The sequence below is a fragment of the Embiotoca jacksoni genome, unplaced genomic scaffold (genome assembly GCF_022577435.1).
Source record: "Embiotoca jacksoni isolate LCO1_2020_lvr unplaced genomic scaffold, fEmbJac1.0.p SCAF_3, whole genome shotgun sequence".
Lineage (NCBI taxonomy): Eukaryota > Metazoa > Chordata > Actinopteri > Embiotocidae > Embiotoca > Embiotoca jacksoni.
Genome location: NW_027185381.1, coordinates 19864653 through 19881284, shown reverse-complemented (window position 1 = coordinate 19881284; position 16632 = coordinate 19864653). Strand labels below are relative to the sequence as shown.

Sequence of the window (16632 nt, the reverse complement as noted above, 5' to 3'; positions counted from 1 at the left end):
CATGAGCAGAGGACAGTGTGTACATCGCAGCCTGCGGTATATCTGGAGCCGGATCGTCTGAAGGCACGACTTTTTGGCACCAGTCAACGTCAAGTGATGATCAAGAACAATGCAAAAAGTGGAAATGCTATATGTTGCAACTGTGACACAACTCTCGAGTCTTTTGTCAGGTTCATCTGACTAAAGAAAATTCCCCAGACGGGAAACACAAAAGGCCTGTTACACTGAAAGGGTTGGGTAAACCGGCCTGTTTTGCAATAGCTTGAACTGGACAGGAGGTGGCGTGAAAATACTGTTGATCTTGTCGTCTCACGCTGGCGTATATCATCCAATCACTCCGTGTGAACCGTTTCCTTTTAACAGCTTCCACATTGTATGTACCCACTCGTAGCAACAGACAAATGAAATGGAGCACGTGTAATTAAAAAAAACGTAATAGGCCTATTGTTGTTCCATTTGGGATAAATGACACGTTAAAAACTGGGGACTTTAAAGAATCCCCCAAAGATGCATGTCGGGAACACTCCATTACGCGCACGAAAGCACGTCCGTGAATTTAACCATTTTAAAAGCAAGCTGCCCACAAATAATAATAAAAAGGAGTAGTAAAATGGGCCGTGTGACGCACCTCCTCCAGCTCAGTGCATCCTGTCTGCCGCGGACGTGACACGCAACACGCCCGGTATCCACAGCCACATCCGCCATCATTAGGTATGGACGTGCGTAACGCCCACAGAGGAGGCTGTCTTTAAATACCGGGAGACACCCCCCACACACACACACACACATACGCACACACGCCCCACACACACACACACCAGCAGCAGCAGCACTTCTGCGGAAAAGCGACACTTGAGGCAGAGAGACATTCCAGCTCGTGTTTTACTTGTTTTTAACTGAAACCGTAAAGGTAAGAAAGTTTATCATGGCTGCGACATTAGACAGCATATCGCCTGTGTTCAACCCGGAAATGATCATTTATTATGTCTGATTAAAGGTTGTTAAAAAAAAAAAAAAACGGACATCGCCAACCGCAGGGCAGAGAGGGGCGCGTCGCTGTTTAATCGATACTGTTAATTGATTGGATTTAAGGCTGAAACCAATTTCACTTTTTAATACCGTTTCTGTGTGTTTCACATTTGCGCAAGGAAGGTTTATTTGTGAACAAGGCCGATAGAGGTTTTTTTTTTTTTTTTAAATGCAGCTATGTAAGTTTAGTTTTCTACTTGTTGCTCACCAGTTTCCTGAATGATGTGGACGCATGGCTATAATTATCTTATGATGGAAAATGTTATTTATTCACAAAATCCATACATGCATTTTACAATACAGGAAATATACCAAAGTATTAAGGTTAATATAACAGCTCTAATGTTCCGCAGGTTTTTCCTGTAGCAGGTCGGCGTAATATGCGCAAGTGTTACACAAGTGTTTTTACGCGTGAACTCCGCTGCCGCTGGCGACCATCCATCTCCAGGCGACAGTCTTGGCCATAATTGAAGGCACAGGCTCAAGAAATGCTCCGCATTCATATGCTGGCCCATGATCGAGAGGATCTTGGCGAGAGTGTTGCAGATACGTCTGTTATCAATGGTGCTTCACTGCTTTGCTAGATATGTGATTTTCAAGATTTTGATCTACTGTTACGCTCACATTTTCTGATGAATCTGACTGTCATTCTTGGGCAAAGAGTTGAGGATAAATATTGTGTCTTAGTGGAAAGGAGATCCTTTTTCTTTTTTTTTCTTTTTTCCTGATGGTAAAATTCCTCCAGGAGGATAACTTTTGAAAGTTTGGTTGTTTCGTCTGGTCACGCTGTCTGAAATTCTGGATTGCACAACATGTGCAAACTAGCAACGTGAAAAAAAAATGAGATACTGGGCCTCGGCTGTGATACATGACACCCCCCCCACCCACCCCCAACGGAAGCTCAATAAATCCTTAATAACCGGTTGGTGTTTCAATTAAGTAAATGTCATAAAATGCTGGCAAATATGTGACAATGCAAGCGAGCACAAAAGTAGTTTTACTCGTTCAGTCGGGTGTAGCAGCCGCTTAAGTTAAATCCCAGATATTCACATAATCCTAAACTTGACACAAAACATCCATCTGCCTTCTTTATATCACGCCAAGTTCTTTCAGCTACTAATAATCTTCCTTGTAATCCTTATTCAGCCATGCTACTAAGGAAGTAATTTGCCTGGTGTGTACAGCACAGTTCAACAGTAAAGAATTACAGCCACAAGAGAACATGTACAGTAATCCTTTACTGTAAGTGAACAAAGGGTCCTCTTGTATAGAGCAAACCGAGCACACCTCAGGGTCAGTTTCTGCTGGCTAGTAAGCTTTCAGTTCACCTCTGAGGGAGAGATGATTGGATAATGGGATTTTAGGTGTACCATATCCTACTATTGTGTGCAAACCCATAAATACCCTCCCTGGGTGGTATTAAACTGTATTATCCTATCGGGTGCTCGACTACGTGCTCATCTTCACGTAACACTGGAGAAGCAGCCGAGTCATGCTGCTGATGTAAACGCCTGCAAACATGAGCCTTGGCTGCTCAACCAGGAAACATAAAGGGTTGGTGTGTGACGTCAGCTGGGGAGGGTTTCCGCTGCTTGAAAAGAGGCCGCAGTACTTCTCCAGGCAGTTGGTTGCCGTGGAGATTTAAAAAAAAGGTTCTACGTAGCTCCGTTTGGAAACCAGTCGGGGAAGTAAAGATAAGAAAGAGGAGACTTCTCTAATAATGAAACTTTTTGGGGTTATGAAAATGTCAAACTTTCAGTTCTGTAATGATGATGAAATAAAAAGGGAAATCTGAGTTTGACTCTGTCATTGTGAAACCAGTGATGGATTTTCTTCTGTGGGCCTACCAGAAAAAAAACACATTCAAACTACCGTGTACAGTATGCAGCACCCTATTACTGCATCTCTTATTCCATTTTCACCCTTCCTCCTCCCCTCCTTACTCTCGGTACCCATTTATGTTCTTCTTCCCCAATCACTTTACTGTTTTGCTTTTATATATACTTACGGTTGTTTCTGTACCCTTCACTCTCTTTATATGTTTCTTCACTTCCTACAGATGTCCACCAAAGATAAGCTCATCAGCCATGTGATGAAGGAGGAGCCTGTTGGCAGCAGGAGCAAAGTGACAGTGGTCGGTGTCGGCATGGTGGGCATGGCCGCCGCCATCAGTGTACTGCTCAAGGTGAGTGTCAGGGGCTTTAGGTAAACCCTCGAAAAGTACATATTTAAAAATGCATGTCGAGAGCACGGTGAATGGAATGATATGGATCTACAAAATGGACTCTGAACTGAGAAACCTCAGAAGGCTACAGTCAAATAAGCTGCGAGGGCGTGCTGACTACAGAAAGGAAAGCTTGTGTGCTGCCTCGTTATTGAAAGGAAACTTTGCATTTCCACTATATCACACTTTTCCTCTCATAACAATGAGGAGGATTGATAGAGGCTAAAAGAAACCGGGTCGAAGGTCTTTTAACTAACAAAAGCGGCTAAAAAAAAAAAAAAAAAAGCCAAGACATAGATGAATGGTTACACTATACTATACTATCCACATATTAGATTGACTCACTATGTACATATGTATATATTTAGGACTTGTGTGATGAGCTGGCCCTGGTTGATGTGATGGAAGACAAGTTGAAGGGTGAAGTCATGGACCTGCAGCACGGATCCCTCTTCCTCAAGACGCACAAGATTGTCGCCGACAAAGGTGAGAATGCGCAAAAATAACTCTCCTTTTAGCTTTTGAAACATTTGCTTTCATTCTAGTCGGACTCTTAATCCTACCCCGCACAGCCCTCACCGAAGCTGTTATTATGTCGCCGCATCAGAACGCTCTTTTTCTTTGTCGCTTTGTCAGACTACAGTGTGACAGCCAACTCCAAGGTGGTGGTGGTGACCGCCGGTGCCCGCCAGCAGGAGGGCGAGAGCCGTCTGAATCTGGTGCAGCGCAACGTCAACATCTTTAAATTCATCATCCCCAACATCGTCAAGTACAGCCCCAACTGCATCCTGTTGGTGGTCTCTAACCCGGGTAAGACAGATCAGTGCGCGTGGAGAATGTGTGGTGTGGTTACAGAAGAAACGTGCGTAATCTCCTCGGTGAAGCTGAGCGGCTGATCGTTTCTCCTCTCATTTGCCGCGCTCCCAGTGGACATCCTCACCTACGTGGCCTGGAAGCTGAGTGGTTTCCCCCGTCACCGCGTCATTGGCTCTGGCACTAACCTGGATTCTGCCCGTTTCCGCCACCTCATGGGAGAGAAGCTCCACCTCCACCCTTCCAGCTGCCACGGCTGGATCATCGGCGAGCACGGGGACTCCAGTGGTATGCAGATCTGACTAAAAATAAACCCCCTGCTAGACCTCCGTCGTGGATTGGTCCGTGACCTTTCTGTGACCTCTTTTAAGATAGAGCAGCCACATCACTTGTACGATTCGTGTTGCTATGACTGGACTTGTATGTACAATTTGCGTTGTAGAATTTACTAATTTATCCCTTTTTTGTTGTTGTTTTAAATGTCTGACTGTTTCTCATAGTGCCCGTGTGGAGTGGTGTGAATGTTGCTGGAGTTTCTCTCCAAGCCCTCAACCCACAGATGGGAGCTGAGGGTGACAGCGAGCACTGGAAAGAAGTGCATAAGATGGTGGTTGATGGGTGAGTAAAGCTTATTGAACAGTGATCCACCAATGAGCTTAAAGAACACCCTGAACTACCTTACAAACAACTCCACTGTGCCTTTCCCTGTAATGTTATAATGTAGAGTAGTGCTCATCAACTCACTTGCTCCCCTGGGTCTTACCTATTTAAAGGCCTGGCATTATTAAACCCTGTTTAAGAAAATGCTTTATTTTTCAAATGAATAATAATAAATGAAAATTTAAGGTATTATATGACCTATCTATAATCAGCATTGTATTTTTTTTTTAATTTTTTTTTTTTTATCATGGAGTTGTGTGATTTCTCTGATAGTTACGTGATGCAAAAGTTTGCCCTGCAAAGCTTGATATTGCACCACCATTGTACTGCCAGCCAGTCAGCCTGACTTATCTGGCCCTCACCGGGTCTTCAGAGAGGTCAGCCGTGCACAACCCAGTGAGTCATTTATCATAACGGTCTGTGAAGATATCAGTTGTGAAATAAAAGATTTCATAACGGGGACAAAGACAAAGGGGAAAAGTACACAAAGGAGGCCTCGACAATGAGGAACTAATATCAGGAAAGGTGCAATGTGTATGCAGCAGGAGGATATCCTTGCCTTGTTTGTGTGAATTGTTTTCAAAGTATTTATGAAATTACATTGTACACTACGGATTTGAAGTTACGGTGCACTGTGTTCATCTTAAATTCAGTCGGCTAAATCACATGCACACTCTCCGCATGCAGATATCAAGCCCAGAGCAGCTGGGATCATGGAGTGACAACTATAAACTAAGATACTGATGAACAGGCCCCAATCAATTTTCTGCCTCTTCCATGGAAATAACTGAGTTCTTGGCATGTCAAGAGGGATGGATAGAAAATGAAAGATATTAGAGAACTATCAAAGTAAACTGACAGCTCAGATTTTCTGCTCAGTCCGACAGGCACGCATTTCTAACTTTAATCTTCTTCTTCTTATTATTTGTGCAAACTGCAGAGCCTATGAGGTTATCAAGCTGAAGGGCTACACTTCCTGGGCCATCGGCATGTCTGTGGCTGACCTAGTGGAGAGCATCATGAAGAACATGCACAAAGTCCACCCAGTGTCCACACTGGTCCAGGTGAGGAGATTGTGGCAAATCCCATTTTGCCAAGTTGCTTTCTTCATTCAAACGTGCCGTGCATTCTGCAGATGTCACAAAGCTGACCTGCTCACCGTGGCCTTTCCGATTTCTTCCATCTTCCTTTATCAAATAGGGCATGCATGGAGTGAAGGATGAGGTCTTCCTGAGCATCCCCTGCGTCCTGGGCAACAGCGGCCTGACCGATGTCATTCACATGACACTGAAGCCGGATGAGGAGAAGCAGCTGGTGAAGAGCGCTGAGACCCTGTGGGGCGTCCAGAAGGAGCTCACCCTGTGAAGAGCGCTCCTCTGATTTCTCCAGTCCTCCCTGAAATCACACCAAACGCCGTGCGGCCGACTCCCTCCTACCGTACCCCCCAAGTCACTCGCGGCGATGGGCGAGTGCGACCTCTGAATATAAAAAAAAAACAAACAAAAAAAGGCCAAGTGCTTGTAACTAAACCAGTCAAACCCACTTTCAGATATTCACACACGGTTGTCGTTTCCTTCGCCACCTCCCGACTGCAATTGTCCCTCCATGACTGAATTCTAAGAAGCTCGTATCTTTAGCCTTCGAGTTCAAACTGTGTCGGAGCTTTATGTTGTCCTGTCTGTTCTAGAATCAGAAGGCCTTTGCGTATTGAGCGTATATACTCTGCGTGCTGTATGTTGACTGTTAGTGTGTGCTGTCGCTGCCTCTTCTCTACACTCCTTTGTCATAGTTTGTATTGATTCTGTGGTTGTTACTGGTTGTCTTTTTCCACTTGGTAAATCTCTGTTTATTTTGTATTTGGAGTATAATAGAGACATTCCATTCTCTATCAGGAGGGCTTCCTGTCTGCCCACAGTCAGAACAACTCTGCTGCATAAATCACCTGGCCAAAATCCTGTGATACCAAAGTACCTTATCACTTGCGTGAAGCAATGTTACATCTACTACTGGGCCCTGAAGGCTTTTTGAAACAAACCTAACCGCAAGTGCACTGACAGAAGAACTAAATTAATGGACAGGGTTTTATAGTAGCAACAAGAAGTAGCAGAGTTTAGATCCTAGAGAATTAAAGGGTTGCTAAAAAAAAAATATCTTAATATAATATAACTCAAACAGAGATCCAGTGGGAAAGAGTCAGCTTGGATCACGAGCTAACGGGTCAGGTTATGGATCATAACAGAATAGAACCGTTCTGAAGGTGTTGTTTGTTTGCGCGCCCTAAATGCCCTCAAAAGGTTTTGTATTTATTTTTCCTCCGCCAGACTCTGGGGCGGAAAAAAAGGACATCAAAAGATAAACGTATAGTATTTATAAATGTTAATACTGTTACGATCTATTTATGTACTAGTGTTATAACATTCGATTAGCTTTATCAATCACTCGCTGACTTAGTGAACCGTACCTGTCATGGCAGCTGGATGTTGATTATGATTTGTCGTAACGTCAAATAAATCTGCCAGGATAATGATACAAGTCTGTCTTTGTGTTCCTTCCCGTGTTTGTCGCCCAACGTGGCAAAAGGCAGATTGGATGCGTCTGCAAAACCGCTGACTCACCGGTTTTCACTCCGCAGCCACGGGTCAAGGCAGGGCAGAAATGCAGGTTTTTATGCAGGCCATCGAAACGTGGTCACTAACTTTTGTTGGGCCGAATGATATATGACCACACCAAATGTATTTTTACACTGCTGCCCCTGCAAAGGATCTTTGAGTTTGTTTCAAAAGAAGTAATCCCTGGATTCGAAAAGCTGTTTATTTCAGCTGGTTTGCAAATATTGTTAAATGTAGTTTTGAGTTTGCAGAAGATATGACGGACAAAATTTACTATTAGATGCAACTTTTCTCTGATTAATAGCCAAACAATTATAAAAACGACATTAAAATTCTATCGCAATGATCAGATAGAGACGGCACGTTAAATCAGATTTCTTTTATTTGTACTGATTTACATAAATCTACAGATATAAAAGAACAGGTGGGCTATGGTTGAATTGAAAACAAGAAACAAAATAACAGATACTCTATCATACAATTCAAAGTGCATTTAGTAAAAGGCTAATTTAAATGAGACCAAACTTTACATAAGTTAACTTTTTCGATTAGTACAATAATTCTTTGTTTTTTGTTTTTTTTGTACCCTCTAACTTAACTCGGCTTTATTCACAACTTTTTCCTTACTGTTACTGAAAACCTAAACTTCTCAGCAGCACTGAGAATGAGTGGACAGCACAAGGGGGGGGGGGGGAGAGAAAGAAAAGTAAACAAAGAGAACAACAGAATTTCCTGTGAAATACCTCAGAATTAAGTATGCCAAGACTGCCATCCACCTTAATTAGCGAATTTGTACAGAGTGAAACAACTACTGTACATGATTGACTGGTTAATGCAGTCAGACTGGAGGGTAGACCTGAGCAGCTGACACAAAGAACTTCACTCACACCAACATAGGGAGACACAAAAGGGGGGGGTGAAAAACAAACTTTTTGGAGTAATGTGGGCAAATGGCATCGGAGCTCAAATCTCAGCTCGGTAACTGACCCAACACGACAGCTCGGGTCCGTGTTTGTCATCACTTCTGCTGGATTAAAAAGCTCTATGGTTACTCAACTTGACCCAGAACTCGTACAGCATAAATCCTGAGGCTGAACCCCTGTTCTTCCCGAAAAGTTGCCCTGGGTATTTACGATATATCAGAGCCTAATCTTTTCAACGTGAAGGGCGTGGACGTATGGAGGTCTCTACAGAGCCCCTCTCTCCCAGCCCCTACCATTTGTGCTTACTAGCCAAATGAATTTGTCTGACAAAGGGATCGCTTACAGAACCTGTGGGCTACTCTGCCGTGCAGCTTACTGTATACAAGTCGACACACAAACTGACTGTACGTCAGCCCAGTTAAAGAGTACAAACTCTCCGGACAAATGTCACACTCACTCACACACACACACACACACGCACGCACGCACACACACACACACGCACACGCACACACGCACACACAATTAGCTTGCACCTAAATGTTACCAATATGGCATGCGTGTTGAGCAGGTTGTCATGTCGACCACGGTACCTGGTTCACAGTGGTGACAGTGGCTTTGCAGAATATTGGGACACAAAAGTATAGATGTCATGTCTGGGTCATGTGTGTTACTGCATAATGACCTCGAAGACGTGTTTAGTTCGATCAAAATACACGTGACCACCGTGATGTTTCACAATTCTTCATTAATGTAGTTTGTCTTTGTTGCTGCTGTTCAGATTCCTGTCTCACAAAGAACAGATCTTTGTGTAGAATAAAAAAAAAAAAAAAGAGAGAGAGAGCAGCTGTTTGGTATACAAGAAGACATTAGAAAAAAAAAAGAGTAAAACGGCGGGAGGAAGAGAAAGAGATTAAGGAGGGTGAAGATATGAACGTTTCCAGATAAGTCAGTGTGGGTCAGTAAAGGTCACTCAGCCCGGCGGTCTTGCGGGCTTTCTGCATGAGAGCTCGAAGCTGGAACTGCTTTCTGGACAGGAGGCGTACGTGCTGTAAAAGAAGAAAATAAGAGTCAACGAGGCTGAAACCAAATAGGACCTAAGCGTGCCTGTGCTTGTCCCTATTCCTGTCGACATGGTTACCTTGAGAAAAACCTCCAGGTCTATGACGCCCCTGCGGAGGGCTTCTCCCAGGTAGAAGATCGTGTCCTCGATTGCGTTCTCCTCAGCATACAGGTTCAGGATCTGTTTGTACAGTGGAGCCGTGGGCACGATGACGTCATCGATGTCGTTGTTCTCCGACTGGTTCTCCATTTTCTCCAGAGCTTCACTCAGCTCCTCGTCTTTTCTCTTCAGCAGCTCGATGTTCCTGTCGACCTCAGACTAGCGGCGGCGGTGTCACGAGAAAAACAAAAGTATTTGTAAATACTGTAAGATAACAGTGGAAGACAGGGGAAAACAATGAAATAAAGATTTGACGCCGAAAAGATGAGCGTAACTCACCACTTCCTGGTCCAGTCTCGAGACCATCTCCTCCAGTTTCTGATGCCCTTTCTTCAGGTCCTCCTCCGTTCGCTTCAGGGCATCCAACTCCGCCTGAGCTCTGTCCATCTCCTCCTTCATCCTCCAGCGAAGCTTGTCGCTCACAGCGGAAATCAGAGACGCACGAATCGTGTCCTCGCCAATGGTGCCGTCTCTGTTCGGGCCTTAAGAGGAAGAGATTAAAAGTCATGTGAGACAGTGAATTGTAAATGAAACGGAAAAAAAAAAAAAACTTTAACACTCAAACAATATCCTTACCTTAGCCTGGTATAAAATACTGAACATACACCCATTATTATATCTATCTTCACATGACGGTTGTTTAATGTGGAATAGAAATGAATGTCACGTACAAACTCACACCTCCTGATGAGCCCATGACTATACGACATGTTGGGCACACTGAACAATGTCCCATTTGCTAGAGTCACTGGTATCTAAAGTCAATGCAAAGAAGCACCACGGAGAAATTGAGCAGCAAGGCATAAATATGTACAGAGTGGTATCAAAAAAACAAAACACATTAAGAGTCTTAGTAAACCAGTTCTCAAAGTCAAACACCAATTACACTCTCTAAACTCGTATGCTCCTCCAAACGTATCTTCAGGTTTTTCCTTTATCCACAACCTTTAATTAGTTGACATTAATTGCTCATTCATTTATTTATTCATTAGGTATTTTATTGAAGCTCTGTTATCGTTTACAATGATACTACAATTGTATGCTTCAGGGTTTTTTTTTCTTTTGTTCCTACGTACATGAACAAAAAAAACGCTCAAATGGCTGACAAATTCCAGGTTACGCGAGTGTCAATACACCGATGGACGTCTTCAGAGTCAAGACCACCTGACGTACAGTCTGCAGTCAGCACCACAAATGTCAGAGTTGACTCAGCCTACAAGAAAACCCGTTTCTTCTGCTTTACTAAATATAGGAGACGGCTAAAGCTCTTCCTGCACGCCAGTCCTTGACTGCTCCCTTCCACTCAGGTCCATCCTACCCTTTGGCCTTTAATACCCTCCACTCTGGTTACACCGGCGACCTTTCACTGGTGGCCCGGCGCGCCACTGAAGTCACTCACAGGGTGAGAGAGTTTGAGTCAAAAGGTCGAGTGTATTCATTCAGGGTTAACTCAAGACCATGGAAAGTTATTGTTTTTTTTGACTAAGAAATGAAACACTGTGCGAAATTCAACTTTCAAATGTACCCGTGAGAAGAAGAAAAAAAAAGAAAAAAGGAAGGTAATACATACCCACTGTGGAGACTGGAGTCTGGGAGGGGTAGTGTGCAGGTCCAGCACTGGCTGGGTAAGAGTTTCCCCCTGGGTACTGGTAAGGTGGGTATCCTCTGAAAACGTGATTACATGATGAACAAAGTGACCCTTCACGTGTTCTGTTTTCAAACAACTCAAACACCCATCTTTACCTTCAAGCTATCAATGAAACTGAACCAGTTGTACAGGGTTCCTAGTGATTAATACGCTCATGTAAAGGTGAGCTGTTGCAGAAAGCACAAAAACAAACACTCTGGGACCTGCTTGTTGGGAGATGCACCGGACATGTGCAAGCTGGCCGAGAGGGTTGAAAACTGTTCGCCAAACATCTTACCCAGAGTTAGGATTTGGGCCGTACGGTGAGACCGCGGGCATGCCGGGCATGTAGGAAGCTGAGGTAGATAGAAATAATGCAAACAATCAGAGCTGAGGACACAAATCACAATATCTCTTTTTGTCACGCGCGGGTTTCCTTCAAGTTTTAAGGGTGTGTTGCAGTGATGTGTGAGCGCCACCCGGCGCTGAAGGAAATAAATGCACCCGCTTCCAACATGACGCGACGATAAGGACGTTGTTTCCGCACACGTACATCAGCCGTAATACAAACGTTCACAGATATAATTATTGAAGATTATTTTCTGACATTTTAACGTCAAACTAAATCAATTATTTCACAGAAATGCTCTGTTCAATGATAACGGCAAACCCATACTCTAGTATTAATCTTCAACTGTGCCTGGGTGTTAATTTATAATAGAAACTACTGTGACTATGTCATCTTTCACAAAGAAAAGACAAATCATAAAAGGGCCACTTCACACAACACCGTCTCCAGAGAAAATTTTTACATTAAAATATTAACATTTTAATACTAAACTACAACACAGTAAGCTGTGATAAAACTTCACATAATTGCAGCAGGTAACAAATCCGTTTGGCGGTCTCCCTCAAGTGAGATGTTGGGACGTCTGAAAATATTGCTTTTTGTATTTGTAACAATGACCAACATGTGTTTTGACATCTTGTTCCCCCTTTAGGTTAAACTTTACGTTTGCAAAAATCAGCTGACAATTGATTTGTATGACAACAACTTTCTATTTTAAAGATCAAGTTGAAGGGAAATTATTGATACCAGAGGTTTTATTCAATCAATTTATTGGGAAACACTACAGCTGATTTAGAAAGGTGTCAATCCAACTTTATGGACATTTTGATAAGGTGTAGTTTGTGGTTCTTACGAGCTGTATTTCATTTTTGACAGAATGGTGTTTCTAATATTTAGACTGCTATCCATGACATAAATGGGGGACTGAAATAATAGAAAGTTTTCAATTTACTAAGAGTTACTGAGCCTTAAAAATGATTTATATCAGCACTTTATCACTTTGTTAGAAGTTCGTGGTGATTCAGTTTGACCGTTTTCATACAATGCCCCGGCCCCTGAGATTACCTCGATTACAACAAACGTATCTCACTTACGATTTGGGGGTCCAGCTGCTTGAAAGGGCTGGTAGGGGGCTTGCGCGGTGGGGCGAGAAAACACAGGGGGCTCCTCTCCAAACACCACGATCATCACCTGAATCAGACCGTACAGGTCCGACTGAGGCTGTAAGACATGCGGTGAAGGATGACTTCTATTGAGCGAGTCAACAAATGCAGAATATCATCAGGCAAGTCAAGAGTTCCACAAATATGTACAGCCACGGTTACATTTGTGGTCCACATGATGGCCTCGTTTTGACAAGAAGGTTGATGAGGGAAAACAAGGAGAGTGTCTGCACACTAAAATGCTGTCCTTTTGTCCATCCAATCTGGGTTTTTTTTTTGGAGCTGTATGTTAGTGTGCAGACACTCAACCTTTTTCCCTTTTATAATACCTAAAAAAAAATAACTATGCTTAACACGGATTGTAAATAGCATTGATCAAACTTACATGCTTCCACTCATGCAGATAGGGAAGATAGATTTTGCCGTTGGCATCGATGTGCTTGCCGGTTTTGATCATCATAGCACTGGTAGGTTTAACAAAACATATGGGGGGGTTGTAAGGGTATGTGTCCAGCAACCACAAACACACTGGGATGTTGTAGATATTGCCTACAGGAAACACAAACACACAGTTAGTTTGACTGGTCTTAAGTCCCGACAATATTATCACACAATTTTTTTTTTCTCTCTCTCACTCTCACTCTCTCAGGACGAATCTTAAAATCAAGCAAATATTTAGTTTCCTGCCCCAACCTCAATGTTAAGAAGCTCTGGAGGATGCTTTGCTCAAAGTTATGTTTCCATTTCTGAGTTTCTAATTTAAGCTGTGAACTGCCTGAACCGTAGGAAAACTGGTAAATTAAGGGCGTAACACAACACAAGATGCAGTTTATAAAAAGAATCTAACACTTTACATTCTATGTCCCAGTCTGTCAGAGTCTATGAAAGAACAATGTGTAAAAGGCTTTATAGGGAGGCTGTTATTTCGTGATTAGGATCCTTTACCTCTGTAGCTCACGGGGACAGTCCCTGTCAAGCTCATCAGATCTCTTGTGGAGCCATCATTAAACACTGAAATACAAAAAGATTCAAAGCGTCATATGACCAAAAACCAGACAGTCAAAAACAGGAGATCAGTATTATTCCATTTACCATAAGCATCCATCACCGGCTTCAAGTCCTTGTACTGGGAGATGACATTGGTTATCTCACGAACAGTCAGATCTCTGTATTTGTATTGCTGGACAATAAGAACAAAGGGGACGGGGGGGGGGGGGGGGGGGGGGGTAAACAAAATGTTAGTGCATTTGAAGTTCAAACAAAATTGTTGACACTCAGCTAACAGGTCTCCCGAGTGGACACATTAGCTGACAAAATGAATATATTTAGGTGTTAGCTGAGGGAGTATTTTTTTTTAGCATTGCTAACACTTTGCAGCTGTTTACTTGCAGAGGCGGTCAGTGTGAACGTTAATGTGTCCCAGGTCATAATACGGGACCCACCTACTCAACTGATTTCGTTTGAATGAGCAACAGAAAAATCCAGCAGAGAAAAAGCCTCCTGTGTGACTCTACCGAGCTCAGCTGAACTGTAAACAGAGTAGGAGAGGTTCACCAAACTGTCGGCTGTGAAGCAGCCGCTTACGAAATAAAAACACAGGCTGTCAACCCGACACTTGTTTCATCCTCCGGATTTAGTATGTTTTTTTTGGGGTTTTTTTTATTCGTATGTTTGGAAGTTTACCTACAATCGTGGAAGAGTCCCGTCATCATTTTCTATACAGGAAAAATCTGCTGAATTCGCTGCCGACGCTTCAGGTTGTGAAACTCTAACAGTGTTCAGACATTAACAAAAGTCAAACGGTTTCATTTCATGAAAAGTGTTTTGGATCATCACCTCTGTCCTTGCGTCTCTGTGTATTTGCATGTTTATTTTTACTTGTTTGTTTACGTACGTGATGTTGGAGAAGCATGAGGAGACGCCTAAAACTAGTGTGAACAGACGCACTTCAGCTGCCCACTTGTGATTGGATCACACCAGACCCAGGTTAATTCCAGGTGTGAACAAACTCAATGAGGTCATTACACACTGTGCCAAAGTCAAAAATTCAAAGCAGGACCTGCCACACTGGTTTGCTGAAGTCAGATTGACACCTGCAACTAAAACTGGATTATCCGACAAAGTCACACGGCATTGTGTTTTTGAAAGTACTATGTTATAAATTGTGGTCAGGTGTGGATATATTTCATTTGTTAATCATCCTGTTGAAGTAAACATATCACTAAGCCGGTTATTTGCACGATGCAAATGATTGATCATGGCCTTAATAAGACCTGAGACCTGCCCTTGGATTATTGGAAATTAATAAAGAGTACTTTTATCTTAAATGGACATAAAGGACTAAAAGGACATACACTAAATGGAAGAATAAAAACAACAACAACAACAAAAAAAGTGGTATTTGCTTCATTATAATAGCAACCATAGAAAAGTAACTGGGTACCGTATCACGACTCATAACCATATTCAAATGATAAAACACTGAAAACACTGACTCGATGTTAAACACGTGATGTTAACAATGATGTTATTACTGACGCAGCTGAGCTATACTGTGAAGTATAACAGAGATATCTCAACGCATCACGTGACTGAGTCTTTTTTTTTTTTAATTATTATTATTTTTTTTTAAATAAAATCAAAATGTTTGACGGACTCAATGGATCAAAACCTCGTTTTAAACCACAACCACTTCCAGGAAACGTTCATCTAACTAACCTCAGCGAACTGCACCAGAAGCAGCAGACTTACCTTCAGCATTTTCTTCAGGGCACCTTCGTTGACAACCGCCATGTTTCTTCGTGTTTCTTTTTTTTTTTTTTTTAAACGCTCTTATTAATGTCGCGGGTGAACAGCTGACTTTAAAAAAAATAAAAATAAAAAAAAGCCAGCTTACAGTGACAGCTTTTACGCAAGCTCACGCCAGCTAGCAGGACTTCAAGCTAACGCTAGGCTAACATTAGCCTAGCCTCGGGCCGGATAATTAACACCGTGTTTCTGTACGAAACCCCCGCCGTCCAGTTTGAGTGATGCCTCTGTTGGTGACACAATACGATTCGATAAATCAATCTAGAGAAATAGGAATGGACAACAACGGCTTATTAATAGTTCTAAAAAAAAAAAAAAAAAAGAGACCGACAAACAAATATCCGGTGATCAACAAAAGGGACACCCGGAAGTCCTCTTTGACTGCTTCCGGTTACGTGAGAGTGGTTCCCAAGGTGTGGTCCGTGGCGCCGGTAGGGGGACTAGTATTCACATGGTCTACGGAAAAATCATGCAACAAATTCATTTTAATTCAATACTTGTGTGTCCTTTATCTCGACACGCGGACTATGCGTTAGGAAGACGACAAAGGATTTGTTGATTGACTCGTGCTGTAGCTGGGACTTCCCATTACGTCACCCACGGTCGTTTAAGCCTCTTTCGATAAACATCACTATGAAAACCAGTATCAGGATATCTTGATGCCTTTATAAATGATTATCAATACACAATTGAGTGTTATTATTTTTTTTTTTTGTAAGATCGAAGATGGTTACTGGATGAAGTTAACAGAGCAAGAAAAAACATAGAGTTTAAAAGGAATTTTTTATTATTATTTTTTTTATTTATTTATTTTTACACCGTTTACATTTAAAGACAAAATTAAAAGTTTACTTACACAAGTTCAACTCAATTGAAAGTGGTTCCCACAATATCAAGCAAAGATTGGTTTAATTAGGCTTTTTATTTTCATTGACAGCATAAGCCAAACATATTTCACAAGAGGTATTATTATGTCAATTAGTAATTATTTGGGAATTGTTTTGACTATATTTACAGTTTGAAACTTGGTGGTTAACCTTTGTTTTAGTAAAGGCATCTATTGAGACATTTTACAATGAACGTCACAACATTTTTTAAACAAAGCAAATGGCCTAGAATTTAATGTCAACAAACAAAGCAAGTTGGCTATCACTAATGAATAACACGGTAACTTTTTGGAATTTCTGTTCTATTTTCTGTCCAAA

The 16632-nt window shown here is 42.2% G+C and overlaps 2 protein-coding genes across 2 annotated transcripts; one reads left to right on the top strand and one right to left on the bottom strand.

Moving 5' to 3' along the window:
* Positions 1-771: 771 nt before the first annotated feature.
* ldha (lactate dehydrogenase A4) lies at positions 772-8032 on the top strand. Its single transcript, XM_069163682.1, has 8 exons — positions 772-910; positions 3089-3214; positions 3622-3739; positions 3890-4063; positions 4181-4354; positions 4567-4684; positions 5667-5790; positions 5927-8032. Exons 2-8 carry the CDS (start codon positions 3089-3091, stop codon positions 6089-6091), a joined length of 999 nt encoding a protein of 332 aa, XP_069019783.1. The 5' UTR covers positions 772-910; the 3' UTR covers positions 6092-8032.
* Positions 7700-15796, bottom strand: tsg101a (tumor susceptibility 101a). Its single transcript, XM_069163681.1, has 10 exons — positions 15371-15796; positions 13712-13799; positions 13565-13630; positions 13005-13168; positions 12551-12677; positions 11406-11463; positions 11051-11145; positions 9760-9962; positions 9400-9639; positions 7700-9307 (listed from the first exon to the last, which is right to left on the bottom strand). Exons 1-10 carry the CDS (start codon positions 15410-15412, stop codon positions 9218-9220), a joined length of 1173 nt encoding a protein of 390 aa, XP_069019782.1. The 5' UTR covers positions 15413-15796; the 3' UTR covers positions 7700-9217.
* Between the last annotated feature and the right edge of the window lie 836 nt (positions 15797-16632).